Source organism: Coregonus lavaretus (genome assembly GCF_964263955.1).
Source record: "Coregonus lavaretus genome assembly, chromosome: 15".
Taxonomy (NCBI): Eukaryota; Metazoa; Chordata; class Actinopteri; order Salmoniformes; family Salmonidae; genus Coregonus; species Coregonus lavaretus.
This window is the reverse complement of record NC_140002.1, coordinates 4,505,464-4,524,472: the sequence shown is the minus strand read 5'-3', so window position 1 is coordinate 4,524,472 and position 19,009 is coordinate 4,505,464. Positions and strand designations below refer to the sequence as shown.

Here is a 19,009-nt window from a genome sequence, read left to right as displayed (position 1 = left end):
TTGGAGGGAGCTGAAAGTCCGTATTGCCCAGCGACAGCCCCGAAACCTGAAGGATCTGGAGAAGGTCTGTATGGAGGAGTGGGCCAAAATCTCTGCTGCAGTGTGTGCAAACCTGGTCAAGACCTACAGAAAACGTATGATCTCTGTAATTGCAAACAAAGGTTTCTGTACCAAATATTAAGTTCTGCTTTTCTGATGTATCAAATACTTATGTCATGCAATAAAATGCAAATTAATTACTTAAAAATCATACAATGTGATTTTCTGGATTTTTTTTTAGATTCCGTCTCTCACAGTTGAAGTGTACCTATGATAACAATTACAGACCTCTACATGCTTTGTAAGTAGGAAAACCTGCAAAATCGGCAGTGTATCAAATACTTGTTCTCCCCACTGTATAATATACGGCTCTATAGGGGATAGTTAGCGGCGTTATGGTGCATTCGGCCCTCCAACCAGAGTATGTGAGCGGAGCGAGGAGTGTGCCCAATTTGACTGAAGCGCGGAGTGAGATTCCCAAATGCTTGAGCATCGGCCTTCTCGCCCTCTCCAATAGTGCTCCAGTAGCGCTCACTTCACGAGTTCAGGGCATGCCGTCCCAGCATGCATTTGTAGTCTACTTGTGTGCTGCTATAGCCCCTTGCTTTAGCTACTGTCATGGAGTTCACTAAATATTTTCATAAAGAAACTGATAAAACACACAGGTGCTAAATCAAGGTGACTTACAAAGATGAGGACCAAGAGCAAGAGAGAGAGTGAGTGCAGTGATGTAGTGTCTACAACTAAAGAATCATTGTGGAATCTGAAAAGACACATATCCCGAAAGCATGATGGTGTACTTATACGTGCACATGCTAAAGGAAAGGTACGAGGCGGGTAACTAATTAAGTGTGTCATTGTGGCAAAGTATTTATAAACTGAAAATCAAATATCTTAAAAGTTTCCTTAATTTTTGTTCTATTATCTATACAATTTGCCATAATTGATTTTGGTCCAATAGGCCTGGGGCATATTCCCACTTTCAAGGAGCTTTACGTTTTGATTGGGTTATTTTGCCTAAAAACCCTTAGGCCTACATTTAGAAAAATGAATAGAAAAAAAACTCTGCATCCCTGCCCAGCCTGGCAAGAGTGGCCAAAAGGGTGTTTAGCATCCCCAGTGTCTGCAAGCGTGGAGAGGATATTCTCCGCTGCTGGCCTGCTCTCCAGGCACCATCGCATGAGCCTAATGCCACAGACTCTGGTCAAACTGGTGTTTTTAAAAATGAATTCAAAAGGCACCGTAGACTGAGCCTAATAAGGCATTTTTCGTTTAATTTGTATTTCATTCTAAGTAAGTCACAGCCTACAGTATCAGTCAAACGTTTGGACACACCTACTCATTCAAGTGAAGACATCAAAACTATGAAATAACACATATGGAATCATGTAGTAACCAAAAAAGTGTTAAACAAATCAAAATATAATTTATATTTGAGATTCTTCAAATAGCCACCCTTTGCCTTGATGACATCTTTGCACACTCTTGGCATTCTCTCAACCAGCTCCATGAGGTAGTCACCTGGAATGCATTTCAATTAACAGGTGTGCCTTCTTAATGCGTTTGAGCCAATCAGTTGTGTTGTGACAAGGTAGGGGGTGTATACAGAAGATAGCCCTATTTGGTAAAAGACCAAGTCCATATTATGGCAAGAACAGCGCAAATATGCAAAGAGAAACAACAGTCCATCAAATGCTTCACAACATGTTTCTTTGTAGGCTATAGCCTTGAAATAATATAAATAATATAGCCTAAATCATTCATTTTCCTTCTTAGGCTCCCTGTCTGGCTCCTGACCTATTTAGAGTGTTTATATGCTGTTTAATAAGACATGTAGTCTATTTGAAATGATGAACGCTTCTTACATTCACCTTTTCATGTTCATTATAATACTTTTCATTCAAATCATATGGTTTGGTTTGAATACTTCAAAATCAAATGGTAGGTCCAGGTAGCCACAAAAATGGATGGGTGTTGGTTAAATTGTGATTTTAATGAATGGAGCGAATTTGGAGCGAAGAGCAGATTTTAGCGGAAGGAAAAGGACGTGGATCGCCGGAGCGGTGCACAAGCACCGCTCCATGAGCCGGATTTCCGTCCGCTCAACTCCGCTCACATACTCAGCCTCCAACTGGTAATTACTAGTTAAATCAGCCATGAATCCTTGTGACGGGGGGAATGGAAGCTTGTTGTGCGAAACAAAATTGCTTTAATTGTTAAAACATTTCTAGCCTGTCTAACTATGGTTAACAGGGTTGACGTGTTTTTCTCAACCAACTCAGTTTTCCACCACAAAACACCAGAAAATGGCCAAAAAGAGTAGAACCAGCTCAACTGCTTTTACTCTATGATTTGACTATTAGATGTTCAATGTTTCTTTAGAATGTATTTAAGGACAATAGTTTCACCATATTAAAACGAGAGTTCAGATCACCTCACAGGGTTTACCTTAAAATTAGGGACAGATCACAAAATCACATTTTACAATAGCTAGGTTCCATTCAATTGGCGACAGATTTTCATGCAACATTTCTGTGACAACCTGGACCTACCATTTGACGGAAACGTGGTTACTGATGGTGAAAATTTAGGAGACATTTTGGGATTAAGTGCGTTAAAATCTTCCTAGAAGACACAAATGGTGCATGGAGGGACATGTCAAAGTGCTGACTATTTTAAATGAAAAATGTATTCAATATTGTTTCACAATTTCTACTTAAAATAGCAAAGGGACACAAAAAAGGAACAACCTATTTGTGGAACGACCCAGGTCTATAAAAGCAGGCAATATGTCTACATGAATCAAAAATTGTCACCTTGTGTATTTCCTTGACATTTCCAGTTTCAATTATGTGGATATCATTATTGATGACCCAATAAAAATAAAATGTGAAAATGTCTGTCGGGACTGTGTGAGAAACAAATTCAAGGAAGATTGCTCACTGGTTTAATAAAAGCACAGCTCTGCATGTAAATGTAATTTTAATTTCCTTAAGAAGCAATCAAAAGACAAGTGTGTGCTCCTTTCAAAACCACTCACTGAGTAATTTGAAAGCCTTAAAAGCAGTCATTCTAAGTCAACAACACTGCAATAAGCAGTGCCTTCTGCTTAAATATGATTTGGTAATGGCTTGTCATGCTGGGATTTTTTTTTCTCCCTGAGGCCTCATTTGTACAAAGCTAATTCAAAAGCTGAAGCTTCAGTTGTCTGTCTGGATTCCCTCCTCTTCTGTACTTTGAGACATCAAAACATTTGTTCTGCTTTTCCCCAGCCTGTTCCCTTCAAACTGTGTTGGACTGGCATAATGAATAACTGTTTAAATCTACAGGGGGTCAGCTCCCGCTCAGCCCAGTCCAGTTCTTCTCTATCCTGGCACCCCAAGGGTGGAACAAGCTTCCCCCTAACGTCAGGACAGCGAGTCCCTACCCATCTTCTGAAAACGTCTGAAACCCTACCTCTTCAAAGAGTATCTTAAATAAATCCCACAGCATGTGGTTGTCTCAACTAGCCATCTTAAGATGAATGCATTAATTTGAAGTCGCTCTGGATAAGAGCATCTGCTAACTGACTAAAAAATGTAAAATGATTCATGTTATATTTTTACGTTATACTTTTACAAATATGACAAAAACAACGAAAAACATTGTATACAAATCATACTGTATAACTAAGAATGACTGTAAATGTGGTACTGTACCTGTACTGAGCAGCAGCAGGACTTTCATACACAGGTACTCGTCGTAGGACACCTGCAGCCTCACAAACTCCGTGGAGATCTTCAGCATCTGCTCACACTGGTCAGTCATGTAGGGCAACTTCATCCTCTCACTGAGACACACACACACTTATAATCAACACCTATTTCCATCTGCAATCCACGTAGTGTAATGACCGTTCCGCCTATGATACAGCTGGAGAAACAGAGCGTTGTGAATCTGGGCTGTGAAATCAGCCCTTATTGGATGGACAGGATCTCCCACCCTCTTCACGTTGTCCAGGATATACAGCTGTGGAAAAAAAAATCAGCATCTCTACATGTATGACAGCCATTCCATTCCAGTGTCTGTTGAATTCCAACACAGGCACACCTCATTCTACTGAATTAGGTACTGATTAGGTGATCAACTGAACCAAATCTTATTTAACGAGGAAAAGTATAAAAACCACTGCTGTGGTCATCACTATCCTCTTGCAATAGGACCAGCTGGATGGCAAAAACAGTGCTAATAGTACCTCAAAAGTAATATTAATCAGAAAAGAACTATTGACCATGCCAAAAGAGTTGAAAAGGAATGTTTTGAGTGAGGAAATGAAGGGTTCAATTCTGGCTTTACTGGCAGAGGGATACAGTGAGCGTCAGGTTGCTTCCATCCTTAAAATGTCAAAGACGGCGGTTCATAAGAACAAGGTCAAGCAGCAGACATTGGGGACAACAAAGCTACAGACCGGCAGAGGGCGAAAACGACTCTCTACTGACCGGGATGACCGCCAATTCATTCGAATGTCACTCAACAACCGTAGGATGACATCAAGTGACCTACAAAAAGAATGGCAAAGGGCAGCTGGGGTGAAGTGCACGGCGAGGACGGTTTGAAACAGGCTCCTAGGGGCAGGGCTGAAGTCGTGCAAAGCTAGAAAAAATCCCTTCATCAATGAGAAGCAAAGAAGAGCCAGACTGAGGTTTGCAAAAGACCGTAAGGATTGGCACTAGAGGAGTGGAGTAAGGTCATCTTCTCTGAAGAGTCCAATTTTCAGCTTTGCCCAACACCTGGTCGTCTAATGGTTAGACAGAGACCTGGAGAGACCTACAAGCAACAGTGTCTCGCACCCACTGTGAAATTTGGTGGAGGATCGGTGATGCATCTGGGGGTGCTTCAGCAAGGCTGGAATCGGGCAGGTTTGTCTTTGTGAAGGACGCATGAATCAAGCCACGTACAAGGTTGTCCTGGAAGAAAACTTGCTTCCTTTTGCTCTGACATTGTTCCCCAACTCTAAGGATTGGTTTTTCCAGCAGGACAATGCGCCATGCCACACAGCCAGGTCAATCAAGGTGTGGATGGAGGACCACCAGATCAAGACCCTGTCATGGCCAGCCCAATCTCCAGACCTGAACCCCATTGAAAACTTCAAGAATGTGATCAAGAGGAAGATGGATGATCACAAGCCATCAAACAAAGCCGAGCTGCTTGAATTTTTGCGCCAGGAGTGGCATAAAGTCACCCAACATCAATGTGAAAGACTGGTGGCGAGCATGCCAAGACGCATGAAAGCTGTGATTGAAAATCAGGGTTATTCCACCAAATATTGATTTCTGAACTCTTCCTAAGTTAAAACATTACTAATGCATTGTTTAAAAATGAACATTAACTTATTTTCTTTGCATTATTCGAGGTCTGACAACACTGCATCTTTTTTGTTATTTTGACAAGTTTGACAAGCAAATAAATGCTCTAAATGACAATATTTTTATTTGGAATTTGGGAGAAATGTTGTCAGTAGTTTATAGAATAAAACAAAAATGTTATTTTTACCCAAACACATACCTATAAATAGTAAAACCGGAGAAACAGATAATTTTGCAGTGGACTCTTAATTTTTTCCGCAGCGGTATTTGCATCCATTTTTCATTCCATCAATCCATATCATAGAGAGGCTCTGGTTTAAACTAGTGATCCATAGAAATCCACCTACCTTTCTCAGCTCCAGATCCCCCAGCCAGCTACAGCCCTCCTAGGTGTATCCCTGCCCCCTCTCAATCTCTGACCCCTCTCAATCTCTGACCCCTTTCAATCTCTGACCCCTCTCAATCTCTGACCCTCTGGACTTACTCATTAATAACCAGGTCAGGGGCGAAGCACAACATTCCCCCGTTACACTGCTGGTAGGAGCGCCAGCCCAGGCCGAAGGACATGAGGAACAGCCAGGAGCACTGCAGCAGGGTCATCTGGTCGTCCAGGTGAAGGTTCCGGAACCCTGCACAAAACAGACAACAGACAGAGCATTGGTCAGTCAGGATTGCAGTGTTGTTAGTGCTGGTCTATTGAGTGAGCTACAGTTGAAGTCGGAAGTTTACATACAGTTAGGTTAGAGTCATTAAAACTCGTTATTCAACCACTCCACACATTTCTTGTTAACAAACTGTAGTTTTGGCAAGTCGGTTAGGACATCTACTTTGTGCATGACAAGTAATCTTTCCAACAATTTTTGGAAATTATTTCACTTATAATTCACTGTATCACAATTCCAGTGGGTCAGAAGTTTACATGCACTAAGTTGACTGTGACTATAAACAGCTTGGAAAATTCCAGAAAATGATGTCATGGCTTTAGAAGCTTCTGATAGGCTAATTGACATCATTGGAGTCAATTGGAGGTGTACCTGTGGATGTATTTCAAGGTCTACCTTCAAACTCAGTGCCTCTTTGCTTGACATCATGGGAAAATCAAAATAAATCAAACCTCAGAAAAATAATTGTAGAACTCCACAAGTCTGGTCATCCTTGGGAGCAATTCCCATACACCTGAAGGTACCACGTTCATCTGTACAAACAAACGTTCATCTGTACAAACCATGGGACCACGCAGCCGTCATACCGCTCAGGAAGGAGACGCGTTCCTAGAGATGAATGTACTTTGGTGCGAAAAGTGCAAATCAATCCCAGAACAGCAGCAAAGGACCTTGTGAAGATGCTGGAGGAAACAGGTACAAAAGTATCTATATCCACAGTAAAACGAGTCCTATATTGACATAACCTGAAAGGACATTCAGCAAGGAAGAAGCCACTGCTCCAAAACCACCATTAAAAAGCCAGACTACGGTTTGCAACTGCACATGGGGACAAAGATCGTACTTTTTTGAGAAATGTCCTCCGGTCTGATGAAACAAAAATAGAACTGTTTGGCCATAATGACCATCGTTATGTTTGGAGGAAAAAGGGGTAGGCTTGAAAGCCGAAGAACACCATCCCAACCGTGAAGCACGGGGGTGGCAGCATCATGCTGTGGGGGTGCTTTGCTGCAGGAGGGACTGGTGCACTTCACAAAATGGATGGCATCATGAGGAAGGAAAATTATGTGGATATATTGAAGCAACATCTCAAGACATCAGTCAGGAAGTTAAAGCTTGGTCGCAAATGGGTCTTCCAAATGGACAATGACCCCAAGCATACTTCCAAAGTTGTGGCAAAATGGCTTAAGGACAACAAAGTCAAGGTATTGGAGTGGCCATCACAAAGCCCTGACCTCAATCCTATAGAACATTTTATTATTATTATTATTTGTGGGCAGAACTGAAAAGGCGTGTGCGAGCAAGGAGGCCAACAAACCTGACTCAGTTACACCAGCTCTGTCAGGAGGAATGGGCCAAAATTCACCCAACTTATTGTGGGAAGCTTGTGGAAGGCTACCCGAAACGTTTGACCCAAGTTAAACAATTTAAAAGGCAATGCTACCAAATACTAATTGAGTGTATGTAAACTTCTGACACACTGGGAATGTGATTAAATAAATAAAAGCTGAAATAAATCATTCTCTCTACTATTATTCTGACATTTCACATTTTTAAAATAAAGTGGTGATCCTAACTGACCTAAGACAGGGAATTTTTACTAGGATTAAATGTCAGGAATTGTGAAAAACTGAGTTTAAATGTATTTGGCTAAGGTGTATCTAAACTTCCGACTTCAACTGTATATGGAGACTGTTTAGTACCAAAAATAAGGGGTTAAATACATGTAAAACATTTTTTATCTCTCTCAGATATAGGACAGACACTTCAGAACAAAGTTCCTTTAGATTTTTGGGGGGACTATGTGTTGTTCCATGTAGTGAATCTGTTATTCAATACGTTTGTATGGGCTAATAGCAGTAAGGCCAAATAAAATGTTTTATCTATTTGCATACTTCAAAATTCAAAATCAAATAGCAAAATTATCCTTGGTATGACCTTCTTAAAACAAATTCCATATAGCTTAGTAGAACCCCCCCCCCCCCATCTTAGACAGGGATTAGACTGTTATGGGTTAAATCAATGTTAAAAGTGACCTTTAATTGCAGTTCAATCATCTCTCATTGTTGAGACTTCAAAAGTGTTGAAGGTCCATTCAGATCATATTTGCTTAACCATGCAGTGGTTGTGTAAGATTTCTCCACGAGTTCTTCCATTCCAGGCCAGTTGGCCGCTGGGAGAGACCGAGGAGCAGAGTAAATATTTGTGGCGATTACCAAACCATGCACCCTCTTTCTTATGATTAGAGGCTGGGGGGTCAACTCAATTCCATTCCACGATCAATAAAATGGAAATTCATGAGATTAATTAAAAATATCCTCATTAATTTGCAAGCCACTGGATTTACATGTAGGCCTGGTTCATTTCCTGAATTAACTTGAGTTGAAATGGAATGGACCAAGCCTAGCCCATAATGACGGCTAGTCATATTTGTGCGGTCTGCGGTCACAGTGTTAATGGAGGTTTACCAATGTGGTCTCACCTGGTAGGGACTTGGCCCACTTCACGGCTGAGACGACCTGCTGTCCGCCCAGCCTGTTGAGGGTGGTCATGAGGCGGGTGGAGGTGTCTGGAATGGTGCTGTCGTAACCAGAGTAAATAGCCTCGGGCTCGATGGCTTTGAGCAGGGACAACATGGTGGGCACCAGCTGGGGCATGGACTTGGGGATCAGGGCGCAGGCCCTCTCGTCAGGTGGGGGAGGGCTCGGCTCCATTGTGGTCTGCTGACCTTTTAATCGGATCAGCTTCTTGTTTTTCCTCGCTGCGAAGAGAGAGAGAGAGAGAGAGAGAGAAGAAAAGAGCTGATCAGTAATTATCCTCCCTGTTAACTATCGTATCCCACTCGACCCAGGTGGTGACAGTGTATAGACCACATAGACACCTTGCCTTGTGTATTCATAACAACAATATGCAGCCTATAGGCTACAGTGTACTCATAACATAAAGGTCAGTCATCCACATTGTGTTAAGCCTCAAAAGGTTTTATTAATTGAAAGAGACTTACTTTCTTGTGTATTTCTATGGGTCTTTATTTAAAAAAGAGCAACATAACACGAGAAGAACACAAAATGTATTTTGGACTTGGTGAAAAACTGTTCCATCAATTTTGCTATTCTGTTATAATATGTGCTGCTTGGCTCCGGATGAGAGGGTTACCATCAACAAAAACATCTCAGTCTTCTCGCTCCTTTTTTAATTTCCTCCATACATGTTTCTATGGCAACTAAGAGCCATTCTGGTATGACCTAAGGTTTTGGTTGTCTGCTGATGCACCCGCGTCCATCAAGGTTTTTTCCCTCTCTGATTCATACAAATAAATCAACAATTTAATACCCTGCAGCACTGTGAGAATGAACATATATATATAAATAGCATGAAGTGCATTAATGTGAATTATCGTCATGTCCATTCCCGCAGAGTGCTGCCTCTTTCTTAATGGCATATTTTCCTTCTCTCTATACCATTTAGGCCCTATCCCCTAAAAATACAAACAGAGCTGATGTGAGCCTTGTAACTATCTTTCTATGGCTAAGGGACATGGGAGGAACTGGGTCTGACTGAATGATTGTTGTTCATCACTGGCTCTGACCCTTGTTAAACACTGGTCCAGAGAGAAACCACTTGCTAATGTCAACATAAACCGCGGGAATTAAGGCCCACTACTGCCTTAAGTGAATCCAAGAGTTAATCCTACTCCTAATCACAATCGCTATAGGGGACAAAACATAAAGCCCTGCCTTTCACAGACAATATGCTGAAAATTACCACTGATGAACCTTTGCCGGATGACTATGTTTGCCAAAAGACTGTAATAGTGTATACTACCAGTCCACTGATATGAGGACAATATGAATGTGTGTTGGTAACACTCTTACCTTCCAAATTCATCCCTGCTTGGAGACACTTGCGGAAGCGGCATGCCGGGCAGTTCTTCCTGCGGATCTTGTCTATGATGCAGTCGTTCCTCCCAGCACACAGATAGTTGTGTTGTCCTGGGGATGGAGGAACAAGGTAATTAAAACAACACATTTCACTGCACCTATCCGGTGTTTGTGACAGCAAAAGGGTCTAGGCCAAGCACTGCGGGTTGCCGCCACACCAAACACCTGTTTGGGTAAACCTGCCAGCCTCATGACATAACCTTACGGTGAATTAAGGTGACAGCTCGTTCACTTTCTGAGGTTAACACCCCTCCACGGACCGGCAAAATAGTAGCCTAAGCTTTTTAAAAACAGAGATAAAGAGATTATGTTATTATTTTTATAGACTGTCCCTATGCTGTGTGTGTAATGCTGTTGATAGCGTGGATTGAGTTGGCCTAGTTGTTTTGAAGACGAGAGGGGGAAAAAAATATTGCTTGTATGACAGAGCATGGAGAATGTCAGCTGAACAAAATCTTCAGCCAGATCAACTCATGCTCTACGGTAGATCTTAAGAGGCCATGCTCATGATTAATTAGTTTAATAAAAGCAACAAGTAGGCCTACCCAACTGTATTTACATCAGCAATCTCATACAAAACAAATCTGTTTTAAAAGGACCTAGTACATCTACCGATAACATTTTTAATACCAACTAATAAATATGATAATTAATGAGATCAAATGCCACACTTTCTACTGATGTGATATAGTTTTTTTGTTTGATCTACAGTCAGGGCATTTAAGTAAAAGTTTGTTAAATAGGTTAATATATTGCTCTGATGTTTTACAGTACCCCAACAAATTATTAACCACAGAGCAACGTAGCCAAAGCGCTGCAGAACAATGCCAACCTGGAACCTGTAACATCAAATCACAGCTAACCGTAATGCAGTGGGTAGTCATGGCAGCAACAGCCAAGGCAAAGACCAGAGCAAACAACCATCCATAAACTAAACTGTGCCAGCTGAATGCCCAGAAGCATCCGCTCTCTAATCCCATTTTCATACTGTAGGCTAGTGAGGAGGACTTGGCTGGCGGTAGACGCTAGGCTAGCCCTGGTTGGCAGGCTTCCTCCAGTCCTGCTGAGAAAACATGGTCAGGCTACAGGGATACAGAGTGAGATGGAGGAGGAGGAGGGGGGGGGGGGGGCACGGGCATTCTTTGGTTGGAGGGTGACGTCACTAGCCAATAGCCATCCAAACATGACTAGGGTGTCCTCTTAGTAACAGCGAGAGAGCGAGTGAGTGATTTGGGTCATGTGACATGTTGACAGGTAATGGTGATTTGTGTATCATAACCGACCGCTGCGGTGCTTGCTTACTGTATTCCCTATATAGTGCACTATAAAGAGAGGAATAGGGTGCCATTTGACACGAAGACTCAGCAGGCTAGAAAAGGTACACAAGGCGGCCTACATCTCACCGAGTGTGGAGGGAACGGCAGATAAGTATACATACTACTTGTATCATCCCTTCCAAGGCACTACACTGAATTCACAGGTCTTTCCCTTGAAAGCCTAACATGCTGCGAGAATCCCAGTGGCATCTTTATACACAACAACATGCTATGCTGAACATTTATTATATTTGTTGGTATGATTGACATACCAACAAACATTGTATTGTCACAAATATACAAAATAAGCGTATTTCCGTTCTAGTGTTCTATCCATCACAGGGCAATAGAGAGGTTCACTAAACTGCACGGTTAGTTATTCTGAAAAATGGGTAAAAGACCAAGTCCATATTATGGCAAGAACAGCTCAAATAAGCAAAGAGAAACGACAGTCCATCATTACTTTAAGACATGAAGCTTAGTCAACACGGAACATTTTAAGAACTTTGAATGTTTCCTCAAGTGCAGTCGCAAAAACCATCAAGCGCTATGATGAAACTGGCTCTCATTAGGACCACCACAGGAATGCAAGACCCAGAGTTACCAGCCTCAGAAATTGCAACCCAAATAAATGCTTCAGAGTTCAAGTAACAGACAAATCTCAACATCAACTGTTCAGAGGGGACTGTATGAATCAGGCCTTCGTGGTCGAATTGCTGCAAATAAACCACTACTAAAGGACACCAATAAGAAGAAGAGACCTGCTTGGGCCAAGAAACACGAGCAATGGGCATTAGACCGGTGGAAATTTGTCCTTTGGTCTGGAGTCCAAATTGGAGATTTTTGGTTCAAACCGTTTGATTATCTCCGCATGTGTAGTTCCCACCGTACAGCATGGAGGAGGAGGTGTGATGGTGTGGGGGTGCTTTGCTGGTGACACTGTCTGTGATTTTATTTAGAATTCAAGGCACACTTAACCAGCATGACTACCACAGCATTCTGCAGTGATACGCCATCCCATCTGGTTTGGGCTTAGTGGGATCATCATTTGTTTTTCAACAGGACAATGACCCAACACACCTCCAGGCTGTGTAAGGGCTATTTTACCAAGAAGGAGAGTGATGGAGTGCTGCATCAGATGACCTGGCCTCCACAATCCCCCGACCTCAACCCAATTGAGATGGTTTGGGATGAGTCGGATTGCAGAGTGAAGGAAAAGCAGCCAACAAGTGCTCAGCATATGTGGGAACTCCTTCAAGACTGTTGGAAAAGCATTCCAGGTGAAGCTGGTTGAGAGAATGCCAAGAGTGTGCTAAGCTGTCATCAAGGCAAAGGGTGGCTATTTGAAGAATCTCAAATATAAAATATATTTTGATTTGTTTAACACTTTGTTGGTTACTACATGATTCCATATGTGTTATTTCATAGTTTTGATGTCTTCACTATTATTCTACAATGTAAAAAATAGTAAAAATAAAGAAACACCCTTGAATGAGTAGGTGTGTCCCAACTTTTGATTGGTACTGTGTATATATATATATATATATATATATATATATATATATATATATATATATATATATATATATATATATATATATATTAAAAAAACACAGGAAAATCACATTGACTGCACTGGGCCTTTAATGAACTATATTAGCTAAGTGATGATAGAGCCACATTCCAAGCAGGAATTTAAAACAGAATTTAAAACCAAAATACATTATGAATCATCAAATCACAAACACATGCATTGAGAAGGGTACACGAGAGACTGTGCATGTTCAATCTTGCATATCAGGTCAGATTTCCAGTACAGTGCTTGAGGGACATGGATAAAGCATAAGCGTTATTAAAAGGTGGGTTTATTTACCATCTGTGTTTTGTCGTGCTCTCCATCCTTCACCATAGCGACAACAACCGTAGAATGGGGGAAGAAAGATCAAAATAACAGATATGACGTCTTCTTGCTGAAAGTACTGCTCAATTGAAGTATCAAAAAAGTAAAATATTATTTTACTTGGTCATTTATACCAGTAAAGTTGAAATAACGTATACAATATGTAACAATTATCCTTTAAACTAAAATATTGTATTTCACTCAGAGTAATATCTGTTATTTTTGTATTTAAACTCAGGGTTTTAATTTTACAATAAACATATACAGTAGCTATATCTCCATTCTTTGAATACAAAATACTATTGTATGCACTTTCATGTGAATTAAATAGTAACACTGTGAATTAAATAGTTGTGTTACAAACTATGTAAATACACCTCAAAATGAATACCTATTCAGACTGCCCTGAACAATGATAACGTTCACGGCTGCTCCATTCTATTCACAGGGAGTAACAGTAGCATAGCAGCCCACTTGTCAAGCATTCAGAGCAATTAAATGGACTTACATTTTAGTCATTTAGCAAACGCTCTTATCCAGAGCGACTTACAGGAGCAATTAGGGTTAAGTGCCTTGCTCAAGGGCACATCAACAGATTTTTCACCTAGTCGGCTCGGGGATTAGAACCAGCGACCTTTCGATTACTGGCACAACGCTCTTAACCACTAAGCTACCTGCCGCCCCATGACTTCAAAGGAGGTCCTAGTGAATGGTTACATTGACTGTGGTAGTGAGCTTGGAATAAGACAAAATGTAGTCTACGTTAAGTGAAAATTGTTAAAGTAACAAACCGATATAGGCTACAAGTCCCAAACACACACATACAGTGCATTCAGAAAGTATTCAGACCCCTTGACATCTCTCCCATATGAAACAGGAGAGAAGATCTCATGTAACTCTAATGACCAACAGTCTTTTGGACAGGCTGTTCATAGGTATAGGATGCAAACGATTGGTTGGACACAAAAATAGCAGCATAGACACTACAGCCTGATAGAAAACCATGAGACACTAGCCTACTCCGACCTGGTGTAATAGAAACCTAAGGAAACCTTTTCTGATTATATTTGTGTGAACCTAAAATGTCTCTGCTCCTAATCTTAGAAAATGTAAGAAAATTAGTTCAATAAAATAGTCTGCTCAAATGAAACATTAAAATGAGCCCGCTTTTTTAACACTGAGCCAACCGGTACGCTTTTGTTAGAATATCTAGGCTAGCCTATAGGTAAGGACAACAGTCAAACAGTGTCCTACTGCAAACTCGATGTGCATTGACCTGTACATATGTTCAACTATAGTCTGTTATTGAGAGGGAGAACTGGGCATGAATGGAGTTGTGAGTGTGGGTGTTTACTCCATCACCAACCTTCAACGGCCCTCTTGAAGAAGACCTTGCAGCTTCCGCAGGTGAGGACTCCATAATGGCAACCAGACGCCTCGTCCGAACACACCAGGCAGATCTTATGGGTTGGACCGCTGGGCTTGGCAGGGGCTGACGACGTGGAGCTGCTGGCCTCGGGTCTGGCCGTTGGACTGCAACAAACACAACGGTTAACAATCACATCCATTCAAATGAAAAGTATTTATAAAGCATCAGCAGTTGTTTTACTTTTACACAGGTGAATATCACTCAGATCCAGACAGCTATAGAGGGGTGGGTTGTTTAGCAACAAAACAGATGCGTGTGCAGAGGGTTGGCTGACATTCAAACGATTATTGACAACATGTAAAGTTAAATATTTGGAGACAAAATATTGTTTATTGAAATCAAATGCATTTGCACAATAAGCACCTGTTGTCTCTCAAATACAGTCCATTCAGAAAGTATTCACACACCGACTTTTTCCACATGTTGTTGTGTTACAGCCTTAAATATAACATGGTTTTCTGTCACTGGCCTACACACAATAACAGTGACATTTTTACCAATTAATAAAAAGCTGAAATGTTTTGAGGCAATAAGTATTCAACCCCTTTGTTATGGCAAGCCTAAATAAGTTCAGGAGTAAAAATTTGCTTAACAAGTCACATAAGTTGCATGGACTCACTCTGTACGCAATAATATTGTTTAACATGATTTTTGAAATGACTACCTCGTCTCTGAACCACACACATACAATTATCTGTAAGGTACCGCAGTCAAAGCAGTTAATTTCAAACACAGATTCAACCACAAAGACCAGGAGCTTTTCCAATGCCTCACAAAGAAGGGCACTTATTGGTGAAAAATTGTAAAAAGCAGACATTGAATATCCCTTTGAGCATGGTGAAGTTAATAATTACACTTTGGATGGTGTATCAATACACCCAGTCACTACAAAAGATACAGGTGTCCTTCCTAACTCAGTTGCCGGAGAGGAAGGAAACCGCTCAGGGATTTCACCATGAGGCCAATTTAAAACAATTAGAGTTTAATGGCTGTGATAGGAGAAAACTGAGGATGGATCAACAACATTGTAGTTACTCCACAATACTAACCTAAATGACAGAGTGAAAAGAAGGAAGCCTGTACATAATACAAATATTCCAAAACATGCATCCAGTTTGCAATAAGGCACTAAAGTAAAACTACATCAAATGTGTCAAAGAAATGTACTTGATGTCCTGAATACAAAGTGTTATGTTTGGGGCAAATCCAACAACACATCACTGAGTACCAATCTTTATATTTTCAAGCACAGTGGTGGCTGCATCATGTTATGGGTATGCTTGTCATCGGCAAAGACTAGCGATTTTTTGAGGGGGATAAAAAGAAACGGAACAGAGCTAAGCACAGGCAAATTCCTACAGAAAAACTTGGTTCAGTCAGCTTTCCAACAGCCACTGGGAGACACATTCACCTTTCAGCAGGTCAATAACCTAAAACTCAAGGCCAAATATACACTGGAGTTGCTTAACAAGACGACATTTAATGTTTCCTGAGTGGCCCAGTTACAGTTTTGACTTAAATTGGCTTGAAAATCTATGGCAACACTTGAAAATGGCTGTCTAGCAATAATTAACAACCAACTTGACAGAGCTTGAAGAATTTTATAAAGAATAATGTGCAAATATTGTAAAATCCAGGTGTGTAAAGCTCTTAGAGACTTACCCAGAAAGATTCACAGCTGTAATCGCTGCCAAAGGTGATTCTACTATGTATTGACTCAGGGGGTTGAATACTTAAGTAATCAAGAGATATTCGTGTTTTATTTTTCATGATTGTTTTTACAAATGTTCTACTTTGACATTAAAGTATTTTGTGTAGATCATTGACCAAAAAAAAGACAATTAAATCAATTTTAATCCCAGTTTGTAACAACAAAATATGGAAAAAGTCAAGGGGTGTGAATACTTTCTGAAGGCACTGTACATGGTTACATTCGTTGGTTAGCAAGCTAGCTAATTTTAGCTATATTAGCATAGACGTGAAATAACTCAAAACACCTCAAAAACAAGACATGGTTTCAAGAACAAGATATAACTAGCTGAAACTAGCCACCTACAATTTCCCACATGGCAGATTCTCGTCATTGTTACTAGCCATCTGACTGTTCAGAATAAAAAAAGAAGGCCTTTTACCCCTGCAATGCACGTGCATCATTTTTGTGACGTTGTCAGGCAACCCATGCATAGGCAATTTATGAGGGATTATTGAAGGTGTTTTGACAATAGCAATCAAAACAGCCTAATATTATCTGTGTTTTGTCTGGCTTTCATCCAGAGCGAGTCATCTGAGTTATTGCAAAGCAAACAATTCTTAATGCAAGGTTGTTTATCATAACACAGGTAGGTGCCTAGATAATGTATGGCATCTATGGTTAGGAGAGTAACGACTGAGGTTTGAATCTCACACTCATGCATCAACTAAATTATACTGTAATATAGTGCCATGTCTGAGCCAGAAAAATTATCCGCCTTGTTGCAATTCCACGATTGTAATCATCGGACTCCCTTTCACATGAAATTAACGACAGTATGAAACTACAGAAACTTAACACTGCTTTGTCAAAGCAATGCTGACAGACGTACACTAGGAGTAAACTTTTAACGCATCGTCAGACAAAAAGCATTTACACATTTCTAATACAATCCATAGGAAGATTTTCACAGCATTAGAAGGTAAAGCCTTCCACCCTAGTTTGCTTTGCCAACACAATAGACGGGGCTTATAGCCATATGTAACTTATGTAAGAGACAGCGAGAGAAGTGGGCCTAACGTCTTTCAAGGTTTATGGATGGTTGTCGTATAGACTAGGGCATGGCATTTACATTCAATTCGAGTCACGCGGCTGAGGGAGGCCTAAAGAGTATGACCTAAATTCAAAGGCCAGTCTAATGGTCATTGGAAAGACGACACTTGTTTATATAAGTGGTGGGGGCAAGTTGGACTTTGGCAGGCAGCCAAGCCATTCACAGCTAGGCTGGATTTAGGCTGACAACATTGCTGCTTGACAGCTCATTCCATGCAAATATTCCCTGTTTACACTACTATCCCCCAGACACCAATTGCCTGCGACTAGCAAACTAATAATGCCTAAAGTATACCGTAAAACTTCAATTAATAGCCCAGGCGTTTACTTGCTTAAATCATTTAACAAAACAGGTGCTTATTAAAGACAGGCTTCCATTTGCATAGTCAATTGCTTAATTCCAGCATTTTAATCAATTTCTTCATTTCCTGCACTAATGTGTTATCATTTACACAGTGTCACGCTTATTCTGTCTTAGTACGGCTCTATATAAAAAATAAATATATATATACACACATAAATATACATACACATATATAAATATACATACATATATACATACATTTACAGTGAGGGAAAAAAGTATTTGATCCCCTGCTGATTTTGTACGTTTGCCCACTGACAAAGAAATGATCAGTCTAATTTTAATGGTAGGTTTATTTGAACAGTGAGAGACGGAATAACAACAAAAAAATCCAGAAAAACATGTCAAAAATGTTATAAATTGATTTGCATTTTAATGAGGGAAATAAGTATTTGACCGTTTCTTGTAGTTTGCCACCAGGTTTGCACACATCTCAGGAGGGATTTTGTCCCAACTCGAACCTTCAGCTCCCTCCACAGAATTTCTATGGGATTAAGATCTGGAGACTGGCTAGGCCACTCCAGGACCTTAATGTGCTTCTTCTTGAGCCACTCCTTTGTTGCCTTAGCCGTGTGTTTTGGGTCATTGTCATGCTGGAATACCCATCCACGACCCATTTTCAATGCCCTGGCTGAGGGAAGGAGGTTCTCACCCAAGATTGGACGGTACATGGCCCCGTCCATCGTCCCTTTGATGCGGTGAAGTTGTCCTATCCCCTTAGCAGAAAAACACTCCCAAAGCATAATATTTCCAACTCCATGTTTGACAGTGGGGATGGTGTTCTTGGGGTCATAGGCAGCATTCCTCCTCCTCCAAACACGGTGAGTTGAGTTGATGCCAAAGAGCTCCATTTTGGTCTCATCTGACCACCACACTTTCACCCAGTTCTCCTCTGAATCATTCAGATGTTCATTGGCAAACTTCAGACGGCCCTGTATATGTGCTTTCTTGAGCAGGGGGACCTTGCGGGCGCTGCAGGATTTCAGTCCTTCACGGCGTAGTGTGTTACCAATTGTTTTCTTGGTGACTATGGTCCCAGCTGCCTTGAGAACATTGACAAGATCCTCCCGTGTAGTTCTGGGCTGATTCCTCACCATTCTCATCATCATTGCAACTCCACTAGGTGAGATCTTGCATGGAGCCCCAGGCCGAGGGAGATTGACAGTTATTTTGTTTCTCTTCCATTTGCGAATAATCGCACCAACTGTTG

At 41.0% G+C, this 19,009-nt stretch overlaps 1 protein-coding gene across 4 annotated transcripts in view; it reads right to left on the bottom strand.

The window, feature by feature from the left end:
• The window catches only part of LOC311142732 (glucocorticoid receptor), a 109,594-nt gene that overhangs the window by 7,874 nt on the left and 82,711 nt on the right, over positions 1 to 19,009 (bottom strand). For 3 of the 4 annotated variants that reach the window (XM_084178391.1, XM_084178392.1, XM_084178390.1), the window contains 6 exons: positions 14,570 to 14,736; positions 13,177 to 13,203; positions 9,922 to 10,038; positions 8,529 to 8,807; positions 5,869 to 6,013; positions 3,738 to 3,868 (listed from right to left, as the gene is read on the bottom strand). In XM_084178391.1, coding sequence (XP_084034517.1) covers positions 3,738 to 3,868; positions 5,869 to 6,013; positions 8,529 to 8,807; positions 9,922 to 10,038; positions 13,177 to 13,203; positions 14,570 to 14,736 — 866 coding nt within the window. The remainder of the gene's footprint in view (positions 1 to 3,737; positions 3,869 to 5,868; positions 6,014 to 8,528; positions 8,808 to 9,921; positions 10,039 to 13,176; positions 13,204 to 14,569; positions 14,737 to 19,009) is intronic. The other variant, XM_084178393.1, reaches the window with a different exon arrangement.